Consider the following 15,308-nt stretch of genomic DNA (forward strand, 5'->3'; position numbering starts at 1 on the left):
AAAAACATAAACAGTTTAATCCATAAATTCAGTAACAAATTTTCATTTAAAACTTTTCTGTTGATAATTTTATAGATTAACTGATTAATAACTGATGGCAAAAGGTACTAATAGATTTTTATTGATTATGTTCTATTAAAAACAATAACAGAAAGTTTTTTATATTTTAAATGTTTATTTTTGCTTCATTTCTGTTCTGACTGTTGTTGTTTCAGCTCCAGTTAATGATTATTGATTATTAACCTGGTTGGTTTCAATAATCGACTCATCATGATTAGTCTATATGGATAGCTGATTGATTATTTGTTTCATTGAGTTTTTCAGTTTAAATCAGCCTGTGGTCCAGTCTGACCTGTGTGTGTGTGTGTGTGTGTGTGTGTGTGTGTGTGTGTGTGTGTGTGTGTGTGCGTTCAGTTCGCTCTGTGGGTGGACGCCGTGGTATTCGTGTTCAGCCTGGAGGATGAGATCAGCTTCCAGACGGTTTATCACTACTACAGCCGCCTGGCGTCCTACAGGAACACGGCCGACCTGCCGCTGGTGCTGGTGGGAACCCAAGGTGCTCACACACACACACACACACACACACACACACACACCAACATCCTGATCCACACACGCGTCCTGTCTGAGCCTCTGCTGCCATCTGGTGGCGGTAGGCGGCGTTACATCTGAGCGTCTCTCATTTCTCTCACACCACATCATGATGCAGCCACTGCTGTGCTTTACTCTCAGTGGTTCTGTTTAGAGGTCAAAGTTCACTTCTGGACGTCTTTTCCTGTTTCACCTGCTTCAGATCAAACTGGGCCCTCAGCATAATGCTGCCGGTCGGTTCTGATCCAACCAGAACCAGAACAGGCTGAGAGTCCATCAGAAACAAAACTGGCTTTCATCTCTGTCAGCTCATCTACCTGATTACCAAGTTATTTTAATTAATTTTATTTAATTATTCAATCATTTATTGATTTTTATTAATTTTATTTATGTCATGATTTATTTACTACTTTATTTATAATTAAGTTCATTTATTTACTTACCGTAATGGTTTATTAATTTGTTTCTTTCTAGAAAGAAAGATGTCTAGAAATCGATCAGCTGATCTTTTTATTTGAGATTTTCTTTTTGGTTTTATTTATTTTGTCATTCATTCATTTCATTTATTAATTTATTTATTACGTTGTATTTATTTCTTTAAATTATTTATTTTTATCCATTTAATTTGTTAATTTTATTATTTAATCATTCATTTATTTGTGATTATTTTATTTAAATTTTTGTCATTTCATATGTATTTATTAATTTAATCATTTATTTTTATGTATTATTATTGTGTCGCTGTGGAAGCCCTTCCACCAGCAGAGGGCGCCAGAGCCCCTCCTCCTGACCGTCTCTTCCGGTCGTTTCCCTCCAGACGCCATCAGCTCGTCCAACCCGCGGGTGATCGACGACAGCCGCGCCAGGAAACTTTCCAACGAGCTGAAGCGCTGCACCTACTATGAGACGTGCGCCACCTACGGGCTGAACGTGGAGCGCGTCTTCCAGGACGGTAAGCCGCTCCTGCGGGAAGGTGACTTTCCTCCATCGGCTCTTAATCGCTCCGCAATTAGGAGCGAAATGGCGCCGCTCGGCTATTCAGCTCCGACCAGCCGCAATTAACTTTTATAATGAGGAGGGGGGGAGATGAAGGGCCGGACATTACGGCTGAAAGTGACCGAGTGCCATCAGAGTCCTCACTGACCCGGCCGCCGGGTTCCGGTTCGGATCCGGTTTCACTTCACCTCAATAGTAGAACAACACCACATTTATCCGCACCAACTTTAAATGTCAAATTTACTACTTTAAATGAGTCCATGAAGGCAACATTAACGGCTGGTCCAGGGTTTCCAACCTGCTGTTGCTCCGCTGGTCCAGCAGGGGGCAGCCTGTCCTCTCTGAGCGGCGCTGCAGACCCGAGCCTCCGGAGGAAAGACTGCAGACTAAACGCTGCCTGATTATCCTCTTAATTATTCCACTGAGTGAGTGTGTGTGTGTGTGTGGGTGTGTGTGTGCGTGTGTGGGTGTGTGCGTGCGTGTGTGGGTGTGTGCGTGTGTGTGTGTGTTTGCCTCCTTGTATTTGTCTCATCATTATCTCAGATTAATCAGTTTTCTAATCATCCAGCAGAACCAAGAGTTTAATGTTTCTGTGGACAGCAGCAGCCTGCAGCGCTGTGTGTGTGTGTGTGTGTGTGTGTGTGTGTGTCACCACAGCAGTCTGCCTCTGTTTCCACACGTCCAGTGAATTTTCTGCATCTATGCTGCTTTTTCTAGGCTTTTGCAGCCATAATTTCTCGTGGATTAGAATGTTTAATCTAATTAATCAAACTTTATATCAATTAAATAATCAACATTTTAATTAAAAACATTTTGGATGCTAAAGTATTGGACAAACAGACGTATGAGCTCAAACTGAGATATTTATTTTTCTGTTCCCCGACTGTCAGATTGATCAAAGTGTTTTTATATCCAATCAGCTTCAGGAACATTTGAAAAAAAACATTTAATTGTGTTAAAATTCATGTAAATAATTCATCAAAATGAAGGCGTTAATGTCCCACCTCCAATAATTTAATGCAACTCATTATGTAGAAAACTGTTGAAAAAATTAAAACCTGGACATAATTAATGTCTCCCAACAGGAATTAGGTTAGCGATGACGCTAATGATACAAACAAGATGGCTGATTGGAAAAGATAACAGAAATTATTTTACACTGTAGTTACTCTTTTATGTCTCATCATGTCTGGTGATAATCGGATGTTATTTGGGTCTAAAGGTGAAAGTGAAGCATTTTTATCGCTTCGTTGTGTGTTGAAGAGTTCAGGTCTGTTTCTAGGGTCGGCTGTGTGACATTCAGGAAGTTGTGTTATTCCCCTGAGATAACCATGAGCTGCATCATGCAGGTATGGATGAATCTTCATCGGCGCAGACTGAGGGTTTGATGAAATTATTGCTACAGGGAGAGGTGATTATAGAGATTTATTACTAGATACTAGATACATTCTAGAGCATCAAAACACAAAGCTAACAGTTTGACAAGGTCAAGGTCACAGACAGCTGCTCCATGATGGACTAGCAAGGTAGCCAGCTAGCAAGCTAGTGAGAGGTAAGAAGTAATGTAGCATCAAGGCATAAAGCTAGCAAGTCATTACAGTAGGAAGCTAGTAAACTAGCGATCAAGCTAATAGGTTAGCAGCATGGAGGTTGACAGGTTATTTGATGTAAATCTGTCTGTGTTGTCATAAAGAGACGCTGCTCTGTGTGAAGATTGCAGACATTTAGCCTGAGGATGTGTCGGTGCAGTTCTGGTTTATGTTATTTCTATATTAGATGTGTTCCAGTGGTTCTGATGCTGCTGCTGCTCCTCCAGGTTCTCTCGTCTGTTTCTGATCAGACGTGGATTCCAGGTCATTTCTCCAGCTGGTTTTGTGTTTTGGTGATGAAACGACGAGTCGGATTGATTTTGTTTCTGTTTGAGTCGTGAGCGGCTGCAGGACGCTGCGGTTCTGGTTCTGATTGGTTTCCATTGATATTAATGATTAATGGAGGATTCATGCAGAGACAGGTTCGTCCTGAAGCGCCTGATTTAAACTGCATTTAGTAAATGTGAGTCGATGGGGAATGAAATCCCAATTTATGAGCGCGTATCGATGCTGTTTACATATTTCTGTGACCTTCAGCCATCGATCAGCCGGCTGAGGGGGCGGGGCTTCAGGCCCGGCTGGATAATGACGGCAGGAAGCAGAACTGCTGATTCTGTTACCTGGACAGGCTATGCCTTCACACCGCCAGGTCCAGAGTCCTGGTTACCACGGAAACCTTAATGAGAGCTCAATTATGTAACTCAGAGGCTGTTTAACATAAAGATTAAATCTGACCAGAGTTCTGGTAGAACGATGACTGCTGGGTTTTACTGTTAGCACCCGTCCTCAGAGTCTCTGTCTGTCCTCAGAGTCTCCTTCTGTCCTCCGTCTGTCCTCAGAGTCTCCTTCTGTCCTCCGTCTGTCCTCAGAGTCTCCTTCTGTCCTCCGTCTGTCCTCAGAGTCTCCTTCTGTCCTCAGAGACTTCGTCTGTCCTCAGAGACTCCGTCTGTCCTCAGAGTCTCTTTCTGTCCTCAGAGACTCCGTCTGTCCTCCGTCTCCTTCTGTCCTCCGTCTCCTTCTGTCCTCAGAGTCTCCTTCTGTCCTCCGTCTCCTTCTGTCCTCAGAGTCTCCTTCTGTCCTCCGTCTGTCCTCAGAGTCTCTGTCTGTCCTCAGAGTCTCCGTCTGTTCTCAGAGTCTCCTTCTGTCCTCAGAGTCTCCGTCTGTTCTCAGAGTCTCCTTCTGTCCTCAGAGTCTCCGTCTGTTCTCAGAGTCTCCTTCTGTCCTCAGAGTCTCCGTCTGTCCTCAGTCTGTCCTCAGAGTATCCGTCTGTCCTCAGAGTCTCCGTCTGTCCTCAGTCTGTCCTCAGAGTCTCTGTCTGTCCTCAGAGTCTCCGTCTGTCCTCAGTTTGTCCTCATTGTCTGTCCTCATTGTCTGTCTCTGTCTCTTTGTGTGTCTGATTTCCTGTAATGTAAAGTGAAGCCGGTCGGTTGGGGGAGGAGCGGAGCGTGACCTCCATGTGAGGGACTCAGGGGGTGACAACGACGTGCTTTCTCGTCCATCAGCGCACTAATTTAATTAGCTTAATTACACCGACATGAACCCCTTCTCACACACACACACACACACATGAACTGTGTGTGTGTGTGTGAGGAACTCTTCTTCTTTATAATCCGTGTCGGAGTGCAGACTCTGGACGCTTCGTTAGCGCTCATTAATGAGCTATAATGACCACACATGCATAAATACAGCCCAGAAATCACCAGGAGATCGAATCCAGTGTGTCAATTCACACACACACACACACACACACACACACAACTGACAATACAAATACAGCATGTATATTAGTCATATGGATGTAGAGACTAGGGGTGGATATGAGTCGGCTAGCTAGCAAGGCAGTGAGATGGCAAGGTGGAGGACTAATAAGGTGGAGGGCTAATAAGGTGGAGGGCTAATAAGGTGGAGGGCTAATAAGGTGGAGGGCTAATAAGGTGGAGGACTAACTATCTAGTAAGAAATCGGACAAGGTAACAAGCTAGTTAGCAAGCTAGCAATAAAGGTAACAAGCTAGTTAGCAAGCAGCAAGCTAGTACAGTAGAAAGCAAAATATGAAGTTTGCAACATATCAAGCTAGTAGCCAAACAAGCTAGCAAGCGAGCTACACATGGCATGAACATGAAACAGTAAGAAACCCTGAATTAGAACCAGCATAGTTTAATGTTTTTATTGCTTTTTTAATTAAACTCCTTTTCTTTTCCAAATCTGGATCCATTTTTAAAAGCTGTCAGCCATTTTCCTCCCACCCAGATGTTTGGGAGCCGACCAACTCATCCTGGTCAGTTTGATTCCTGAACTGTGAAATAAATCAGATCTGCTGAAGCAGCTCCTCAGTGTGAAGTGAAAAGAGTGAGACGCCGCAGTGTCCGCCTCACCCCTCCGCCCCACTCTGCCTCACCCGCCATAAATCTGATCAGAGGGGAGACGTGTCCATTAGGAGGAATGGCAGCTTCTCACCGCAGAGCTGAGATTGATGGATAGAGTTAAATTGTATTAACCATGTAGTTTAAATATTTAGCACAACCTTATCATAACTGTTAAGGCCCCTCAGAGTAAAATACAGCCTGCCAGCTGTGGCGACCCAGCAGCAGGAGCGGCGTCTGATCAGGGCTCGCCGCCGCGGCGCTCGCCCTGATCGCTCGCCTCCTTTCATTGCCTGTTTTTGTTCTGAACAGCCTCTCTGTGCCGCAGCGGCCACTTTAAAAACCGCCGAGGTCGCTCTCTCTTCTCGCTGCCCTTGGCTCGGCCCGAGTCACCTGGAGGTAAATGTTTACGAGCGGCTCCTCGTTAACGAAGCCCAGGGCTTTAACGAGCCCAATTAAAACAATGGCTTCATCTGGGGAGAACGAAGCTGGCCAGAGTTTATTGGAACGGAGATAATGGAGTCTCTAAAGTCTGAACTCTCTGCTGCCTCAGAATCACAGCCAGGGTTCAACCGCAGAAAATTAACGTTTCTTAGGGCCTGAAACGTCTGAACCTCCAGAGACACACAGAGACGTTACAAAGACGGTCTTCTGTCACCTGAGCAACATCTCAGGACTCAACCATGTTTTAGTGACATTGATTCCTCAGCTGATCCAGAATGCTGCTGCTGGAGTTCTGACTAAAACCAGGAAGATAGAGACACCACCCAGTTCTACAGACCTTCACTGAGAGAAGAGACTTTAAATACTGATGGTAGTTTAGAAATCACTGACCGGACTAAAGATCGCTATCTCTGCCTGGTGCTAACTTTCGCGGTTTGTTTCTGGTTGGTTGTTTGATTGATTGATTGATTGATTGATTGATTGATTGATTGATTGATTGATTGATTGATTGATTGGATCCAGGCCTGTGTCTCCTCCTGGTCTTTAACCTTGCCGTTGTGTTGCCGTTGCCCTCCAGTTGCCCAGAAGGTCGTTGCCGTCAGGAAGAAGCAGCAGCTCTCCATCGGACCCTGCAAGTCTCTCCCCAACTCTCCGAGTCACACGTCCGTCTGCGCCGCTCAGGTCTCAGCCGTCCACGTCAGCCAGGTCCGCCGCCGCTCGGCTTCCTTCCTGTGTCTTTATCCTGTTTTCACGTGGTGAGTGTTGACCCGGCCTCTCGTTGCTCCGGTTCTAGTTGCAGACCAGTAACGGCGGCGGCAGTCTGAGCGACTACTCTTCGTCGGTTCCGTCCACGCCGAGCACCAGCCAGAAGGAGCTGCGCATCGACGCGCCGCAGGCCGCCAACACGCCCACGCCCGTCAGGAAGCAGTCCAAACGTCGCTCCAACCTCTTCACCGTGAGTCTCCCATCTCAGCTTCGGGTCCGACAGAACCACAGGAACAGGTCGGGTTCTGTCAGTGGTTCTGGACCGGTACCAGAGGATCCGCCATGGCGGGTTTATTTTAAAACTGTTCAGTTTTCATAAAGGGCTCCAGAAAGTAGCTGGCTATACATCCGCTAATCTGCTAATAGCACAGCTACGTTTGATTAGCGCTAACATTTAGCTTCTTCTATGTACAAAACCCTGGATAAACCAGAGCTTTAGCATTAGCTTTAGCATTAGCTACAGCTGGTAAATCCCTTCAGGAAGAGCCATGGTAATGTCTCTGGTTGTTGTGATTTGGTCACTAGTGTTTTAGCATTAGCTCAGCTAGCGTTGCACTTAGCGGTAACCCATGGTAACCAGTCGGTTGAGCTAATTTAAACGTTTCATCTGAGCCTGATGCTCGGTGGAGCCGCTCTGACTCGGTTCTACAGGTCCATGTTGTGTTTGAACGTGTTAATGAATCTGTAGATGAATGAGGTTCTGCTGCAGTCGGACCCGGTCTGATGATGATGATGATGATGATGGTGTGTTGTGGCTCCACAGTCGAGGAAGGCCAGCGATCCGGACAAAGAGAAGAAAGGTCTGGAGAATCGGGCCGACAGCATCGGCAGCGGGCGCGCCATCCCCATCAAACAGGTGAGGCGCTTTGATTGGTCCGCCTTCATCACAATCACACACTTGACATGAATTAGAGCGCCGGCTCTCCCGGGTCCGGGTCCGGATCATTAGGAGGAGCCGCCGCCCCTCTGCGCCGTCTGAAGGAAGAAAGGAGCGTCTGCGCCACCGGCGGCGAGCTGGACCGGCGAATCAGGCAATTACGGCTCCGCGGCGGCGGCCTCTCGAGTCCGCACCGCGGCCTCGTTTGTAATCTGAGCGGGGGGTCATGTTCTGAAGAGGAGACGAGGTAATAACCGGCGAAAAGCTCCTTCAGCGCCCGGCGGCTTCAAACGAGCCCTCCTCCTCCTCCTCCTCTTCTTCTGTGGTGCTGCTGCTGGCGTGGAGAGCCTGAGAGACTCATTATGGAGTTAATCATTTCACATGAAACACGTCAGCTTTCATTTCCAACAACAGCACAGCGTCTTGTTTTCACTCCCTGTACCCTTATTTATTCAGTTCGGTCCTACGGAGCAACAACACGGCCAAAAAACAACGACATGATGAAGAATCAAACTTTTGGCTGTCTGATTCCCACCTTAAACATGTTTTATGTTTAATAAGCACATTTATTTACAGACCAATTCTACGGAGCAACAACATGGCCAAAACAGAAGTAGATCGTCTCTTCTAAAATAGATTCAACCTTATTTTCTTTTTTATTTCCAGTCTTTTTATGCTTTAAATAAACCAGTTTATTTCAGTAAGTTCTTTACCTGTAAATTATGCTATAATAATAAACATACTAATTGGATTGCAGCTGTAAATTATGCAGAAACTGTCATAAAATAAATCAAAACACTGATCTGGTGCCAAAACTTTCTGAACAGCTGAAATGTGTTTAGCTTGAAGCTGCAGCAGAAACATCGTCTCTGTCCTACTGATCCGCCATGTCCTGGACCAGAACCGGGCCACCGGTGCCAGCTGCTTCCACAGGAAGTGTGTGTTCATTGGTTGATGATCCTGACAGACACCACTCCATAATTACACTCAAGAGTGTTTTATTTACCCTGGCCGTAAATAAAAGGTGCAGAAATTAGCACTGCGCTGTCCTCCATTAGCAACTCCTTCACACGCCTGACCTGCTCCGCCTGACCTCCAGCTCACCTTGACCTCCAGGATCATCACTCTGACTCTTAGGATCTGTTGATATTCACATCAGAATATTTCTGTTTTAGAATAAAAACAATCAAAACACTTTCTGTCTGCTCTGAACCCACTAAATAACAGATCAGGAAAATGCAGAGCCACTGGTTGCTATGGTGATTCCCGCCTTTTCTGGGAAACGGAGGGAACCCGGCAGCAGCTCTCGGACCGACCAAACCAAATTATTTCACTTTACTAAAACATAAATATGGACTGAAATAATTGCAAGTACTTAGAAATGAATTTATTTGATAAAAATGGTTCTTTTTAGTGTTTAAAATGTTTATTGCATAATTTATTTAGCCCAACATGTTTATGAAACTTTGCTTTCCAAGCAGGAATGAAAGAACATGAAGTGAAGAACAAAATACAAAACAAAACTAATGAATCATTTAAATAAATGAACTGAAGGAACAAACCGTTTAGTCACTGATTTTAACTCACTCTCTCGCTCTTTGGTTGCCTAGCAACAGCAGTTTCAAGCTCCTCCAAACTTTGGTTGCCTAGCAACGACCTGTTGAGTAGAAGCTTAAAGTTTCACAGCTGGTTTAAGATAAAATTCAAGGTTTGGAGAGAAAAGTGGATGAAACAGACGATGATGATCAATAATTCAGATATTGAACTGATAAAATGTTTGTCAGCCATGTTTGGTTTTTTTGTTTGTTTTTTTTTTACCCCTCCAGGGTCTTTTGTGGCTCTAGTGCCCCTTATATGACAGCAGGCTGACAGGAAACAGGGGAAGACATGCGGCAAATATCGTCGGGTCCGGGAGTCAAACCTGCGACGGCCGCGCCGAGGACTCAAGGCCTCCAAATACGGGTCGCGCTAACCGCTACGCCACCACGACACGCCCGTTTGTCAGCCATGTTGTCTGGTTCAGGTTGGCCCAGTGACTGGAGATGGTTTAAGTTACTGGTTTAACTGGACTGGTTAACTGGTCCTGATTGGTTTAATTTGCTGCTGAGTGTGGGTGTAAACGCCGTCAGCTCTCCTCTCCTCCAGGCCGTGTGTGCGCCGCCGCCGCGGTCCGTGTGTCCGGCCGCTGGCTCATTAGCGCTGCTCTCCAACAACTCGAGGTGTCGGCGCCTGGCTTCGCCTTTTGTTACCGTGGGAACGCCCTCGTTAGGAGAGCGGCGCTCATTAAAAGCACTCACACACACTCTGGGCTGAGAGCGGCGCTCTGATCCTCCACTCTGACTCAATTAGAGCCGTAAATGAACACAAACACACCCGGCGCCGGCCGCACGCCGCCAGCACGACCTGCACACACTCCACTGATAAAACACCCAATTACAGCCCCACTCAGGGAGCCTCAGCTGGGCTTGGACTAGGACCTGGAGACCTGCGGCTCAGAGTTCAGATTCTGCTGAACTGTTGAGGAATCACCCAAAGTCTGATTCACTGGCTCAAACGAGTCGTTACCCAGAATTCAACCTGTCTGAAGGAAAACTTTGACATTCTGGATCCAGACCTGGACGCTTGGAGAGGCGTTTAGGTGAAGCCAAAACGCAGGAAAAATGTCCGTTTTCCTGCCTGGTTTTGATCTTTAGAGCCTCCCTGCAGCGCCGAGCCTCAGAGGAGCCGCCGGCTGCTCCGTCCTCCTCCTCCTCTTCATCCTCCTCTTCTTCTTCTCCTCCTGTGCTGCGTTTGTTTACGGCGCGGGGATCCTCCGACATCTGCTCTGCGCCGCTAATTAACCGATAATTACCGGAGAGAGGCTGACCAGGGAGCTTTGAACAGCAACAGTCTGACAAATTAATTTGCTGTAAAAACAGCAGCTGAACCGCCGGGTTGTTGGTTCTACTCCCTCCCTGAGCCGGACCCGGACCCTCCAAACGGGTCCCAGTGGACCCCTAATCCCCGTCCCTGAACGCATCGCTGGTTTGTGCTCTCGCCTTAAAGGCGACAAACTCACATCACGTTTCAGTTCTTCTGTTTGTCTCTCGGCTGCTTCTGGAAACAAACCGAAAAAATCAATGACTTTTTAAATAAGATCAAGTTTTTAGTGTCTGGAAAATGAGCCGTTTCAGAAACCTCCAGAATGTCACAGATCATAGTCCCAGCCCGTTACCTAGCAACCGCAGTGGAACTCAACGTGTTACCTAGCAACCGCAGTGGAACTCAACGTGTTGCCTAGCAAGCTGATCTCCAGCGTTCTGTCAGTTGGTTTTCTGGCTGTACAATGGCTGCTGGAAAAGACAGGAGTTTTGTTGTTGACTCTCCATCTAGAAACCTGTTGCTGCTTTCTGGTTGGTTGTGCAGGAGGCTCCACTTGGACTTTTCAGAGGTGTCTGTTTGCAGCCATTTTGTATGTAAACATTGAGTTGGGGGCGTGGCCAGCAGCAGCTTATCTGGATTTAAAGTGACAGAGACCCTGAAACATCAGGAAGAACCATCATACTGAAGTCTGATTATCTAAGAATAAAAGATGTGATGAGCAGGTTTTGTTTAGGCCACAGATCCTCATCTGCTCAAAGAAAAAAAATCACCTTGAACTGGTTGAACTGGTTCTTTTCGTGAAGTAAAGCTGGATATTTGTTATAGATTGGTGATTGTTTAACTGATCTGACTTTTCTAGTTGATTAGTTGAAAATCTGTCAGTTTGTTCAGCAAACTTCTGGACACACCTGGTCCAGGTGAGCCTTTCCCCTGGTTCTGATTGGTTCTGGTTGGTCCCGGTCCGCAGCCTGTATGGGCCGGACCCTCCTAACCCCCATCAGCCCCCACCGCCCCTCTCTTTTTAAATTGGGGGCTGATTTCGGGCGTTATTTACCCTGTAATTCATTAGCGGCGCCACTGGCAGCGGCAGGCTGTAATTTCACGCTTCGCAATAAAAGATGTCTCATAATCTGCTTCATTTAGCAGCCAAAGAATTTAATGAAATTAACTGCAGCCCTAATTAAGACGGTGAATATTAAAGACCTGCTATCAGGCTTTAACGAGGCCCACCGACCCGCCCTCCGCCGGATCCGAAGAATATCATTTCCCTGAGAAAGGCTGTCAGCGCTGGGAGCCATTTTGGCCCTGATGACATTTCTGTCATGCACACCAACCGGCAAATGAGCTTCCAGGAGCGGGGGGGCCGTTCTGGTCCGAGGAATAATTAAAACCAGGAACTCAGGCGTCAATCAGGCAGCAGCCAGCGCCTCCTGCTCGTTACCAGGCCAACATGACGGTGGCGCTCGGAGCGCAGCGGTCCGGCCGCCGCGACCGTCCAGGAAGAGGAGCTGCTACTTCCTCTAATGAAGGAAGGTTTGGATAATTGAGTTTCTAATTAATGACCCAGAACTCTGATCAGATAAATCAGCTCCTCTTCCTCTCTGCTGTTGTTTGATCCGTTCGCTCGGCGCCGCTCCCCTGGGCTCGCCCCGCGCCACCGTCCTCGCCTCATCAGCGCCGACCTTGGTGGAGACGAATGCTGCTCTGCGGTGCCGCCTGTTCGCTGCAGGTGAAGCAGCAGCTTTCGTCCGTTCATCATCAGGAAGGAGAGCGGATAAACCCGATCTGCTCTGAGCGGCAGGTTGGGGAGGAACCTGCACCTCTCTACGAACACAAACATCAGGAAGGTTCCACAGAACCAGAACCGGTCCTAACAGGTTCCTGTTTCAGCATCTCTGAAGGAAGGACAGCTTATCTCTCAGTACATGCAGGTACCGGGTCCAGGAGGTCACCTGGACACCTGGACTGATGTTGGTTAGGGCTGGTCAAAATGTAAACTGTCCAACCAATCAGAAGAGATCTCTGTCCAATCATCGTCCTCCATGTTGGCGGTTGGCCTCACCTTACAGCTTCCTGCCCTCTGATTGGTCAGCTGATTGGCTCTGATTGGACGAGTTCTTGGTCCGAACTCTGAATCATCATCAGTAGTTTGTTAGTTTGAGGTAAATTGATTATAGATTTCTCTGTTTCTGATCACATTTGGTGATTTTTATGATTTTGGTAAATTGATCTAAATAATCAGAATTTATTAACTTTTTGTCTGTTGTTGAAAGTCGGGTTCATGAATCACATCGACTCTCAGATTGGGTCTCTTTTCATTGGGTTAGGGTTTCATTGTATTTGGACCGGAACCTGAGGACGGTTTGGTTCAGAACCACTGGCCCGTTGTGTTGGTTCTGCTAGTTGAAGTACGTGTTTGCAGTGCAGAGAGGAACTTTGAAGAACTTCTCCTGAGGTCTCCTGCTGTTTCTGTGACTGGTTCCGTTGCTGTGACTGGTTCCGTTGGTGTGACTGGTTCCGTTGCTGTGACTGGTTCCGTTGCTGTGACTGGTTCCGTTGGTGTGACTGGTTCCGTTGGTGTGACTGGTTCTGTTGGTGTGACTGGTTACGTTTCTGTGACTGGTTACGTTGGTGTGACTGGTTCCGTTGATGGACCTCACCGTTTGGGTCGGTGTCTGCTCTGACCGGGTCGAACGGCGCCGCCTCCTGCCTCCGTCCTGCTCTTTGTCTGCTGGACGTCTGTAATCAGCGGCTCACACTCCAGGCCTGTCTGAGGGGATGATGGATGACCCGGGTCGGAGTCCGGCCCGGATCAGATGCAGGAAGGTTCTGATTGACCCTCCTGATCCGGGAGACAAAGGGCCGGGGTTTGTCCCGAGGTTCCTGGGATATCTGTGCTGTCAGGCCGGCGGCGGCGTCCATTGTGTGGGCAGAATGGGGCGATTGAGCGATTAGAGGCAGATTATTGGACGGTTCTTTATCTGGTTCTGCTCAGCAGGTTTAATGGGTTTGATGTTCCTCTGCTGCCAGGACAGAAACTGTCCCGCCGTCTTTGTGTCTCCGTCTTCTGGACGGATCGGACTCGTGACAGCGCGGCTCTTTAATCAGAGGCCCGGTCCGACTCCACCAGCGTTTCTCCTAACGAATGTCTCCGTCTCCCGGCTTCCCCCGAGCCGCCGACCTTTTCCTGTCATCCCTCACAGCGCCGCAGCGTTTTAGGGATCCGCCGCTCAACACGACCTGAACCACAAACGTCGGCGGCGCCCTCGGACGTTTTGAGATGCCTAACAAATGACTTCATCTGCCCCCCCGAGCCGGCGACCTTTTCCTAAGCACTGCCTCGCCATACTTCAGCGGGCGCAGAGAGTCCATCTCAGGAAGTATTTATCTTGCATCCATCCTCCCAGGAGGAACCTTGTGGGCCGTCATGGCCGCCGCGGCCCCGCCGCCTCCCGAAGGTAAAACAAGTGTGTCACCGAGGTGAATAATGGAGGATATTACCCATCAGGAGGGTTTCAATTAGCCTTCCTCTCATGCTAACTGATCGCTTGTCATCCTCAGGAGGGATGCTGGGAATTACTCTGCTGCTGGAGGAAGTGATGCGTTATTTCCTGTCCAAATAGGAACCTCAGTGAAATAAAGCCAAACATTTCTCTGGTCCTTTCTCCTGGAAAATCTGTTTACTCAGTTTGACGGGAAAGTTTCAGTTTTCAGTTGGTGACATAAATGAATAACTCGTCTTTAGCTTTAGGTCTAGAGTTCAAAGGTCAACACCTGACAGTCTATTTGACCTGTTAGGAAACCAACAGGGTCAGTATCCCTGAATATTTCTGATCCTCCAGTGGTTCTGGTCCTGCTGTGACTTGGTCTAGGCCGTTTTAGAGAATCTCCTCTGAGCTGAGATGATCGCAGGCGGCGGCGGCGCTGACCCGGCAAGCCGCTAGCTAGCAGGCGCTAACGGACGCTCAGCCGGCCTGACAGCTCTCGGCTGCCGGCGGCCTTCGCTTGGCCGCGGCGGGAAGCTCGTCACGTCGCGTTTAGCGCGCCGCGGGGAAGCCATGTTGTTCCCGCGGCGCGCCGAGACGCCGCCGCTTCCTGACAGCATCTGGGATGAGTTTGAACATGGCCGCCGCTGCCTGAGATCAGACCGTCTCCATCTCCGTCTCCGCGCCTCTCTGTCACTCTGAAGCGTTTCTTCGTGGCGTTTTGTCGCCACCAATTACTGCGAGCCGGCGGGGGTCATGCCAGCCGCCGCAGCGTCCCACCGCCACCCACCGCCTTAATGAGAGCTGAGCGGAGACCAGGCTTCTGTCCATCATCCGGCCTGTCCGTCCTCCTCCTCCTCCCGCTCTTCCTCCCTTCACGGCGGACTCTATTAATACTCTGTGTCGGAGTGTTAATGTTGTAGAGGTCCAGTGAAGTGACACGCGTGGCAGCGCGGCTGTAATTGCTAATCAGCGGACGGTTTTATCCCCCGCCGCCGCCTCCCTCTCGCCTCCTTTTTGACCTTCCTGCTCTCCCCTCGTACCTAATGAATGCTGCTCAAATGAAGTGTGGGCGGCGAAGGAGCGGAGAGCGAGCGGCGGCCTAAACGCTCACTCGGCCGCGGCTGATGTGCGTAGGAGAGAGAAATAAAGATCCAGACAATTAAATAAGTGCTGATTTCCCCACATTTTCTCCCATTGAGCTCCTCTGACTGGATGTTTGGATTCCTGACGTCTCCTGGCTGTGAGCTCGTTATCTCCGCTCCACAGACCCTGGTGGTCATTTAGCTTGAGCTGCGACCGATCGACATGTTGGCTAAATGCACAATTAGGACGC

At 48.3% G+C, this 15,308-nt stretch overlaps 1 protein-coding gene across 6 annotated transcripts in view; it reads left to right on the forward strand.

Moving 5' to 3' along the window:
- The window catches only part of agap1 (ArfGAP with GTPase domain, ankyrin repeat and PH domain 1), a 63,588-nt gene that overhangs the window by 22,643 nt on the left and 25,637 nt on the right, over positions 1-15,308 (forward strand). For all 6 annotated transcript variants that reach the window (XM_028010497.1, XM_028010498.1, XM_028010495.1 and 3 more), the window contains 5 exons: positions 415-556; positions 1,409-1,543; positions 6,561-6,688; positions 6,777-6,938; positions 7,512-7,604. In XM_028010497.1, coding sequence (XP_027866298.1) covers positions 415-556; positions 1,409-1,543; positions 6,561-6,688; positions 6,777-6,938; positions 7,512-7,604 — 660 coding nt within the window. The remainder of the gene's footprint in view (positions 1-414; positions 557-1,408; positions 1,544-6,560; positions 6,689-6,776; positions 6,939-7,511; positions 7,605-15,308) is intronic.

Source organism: Xiphophorus couchianus, chromosome 24, assembly GCF_001444195.1.
Source record: "Xiphophorus couchianus chromosome 24, X_couchianus-1.0, whole genome shotgun sequence".
NCBI classification, from domain to species: domain Eukaryota; kingdom Metazoa; phylum Chordata; class Actinopteri; order Cyprinodontiformes; family Poeciliidae; genus Xiphophorus; species Xiphophorus couchianus.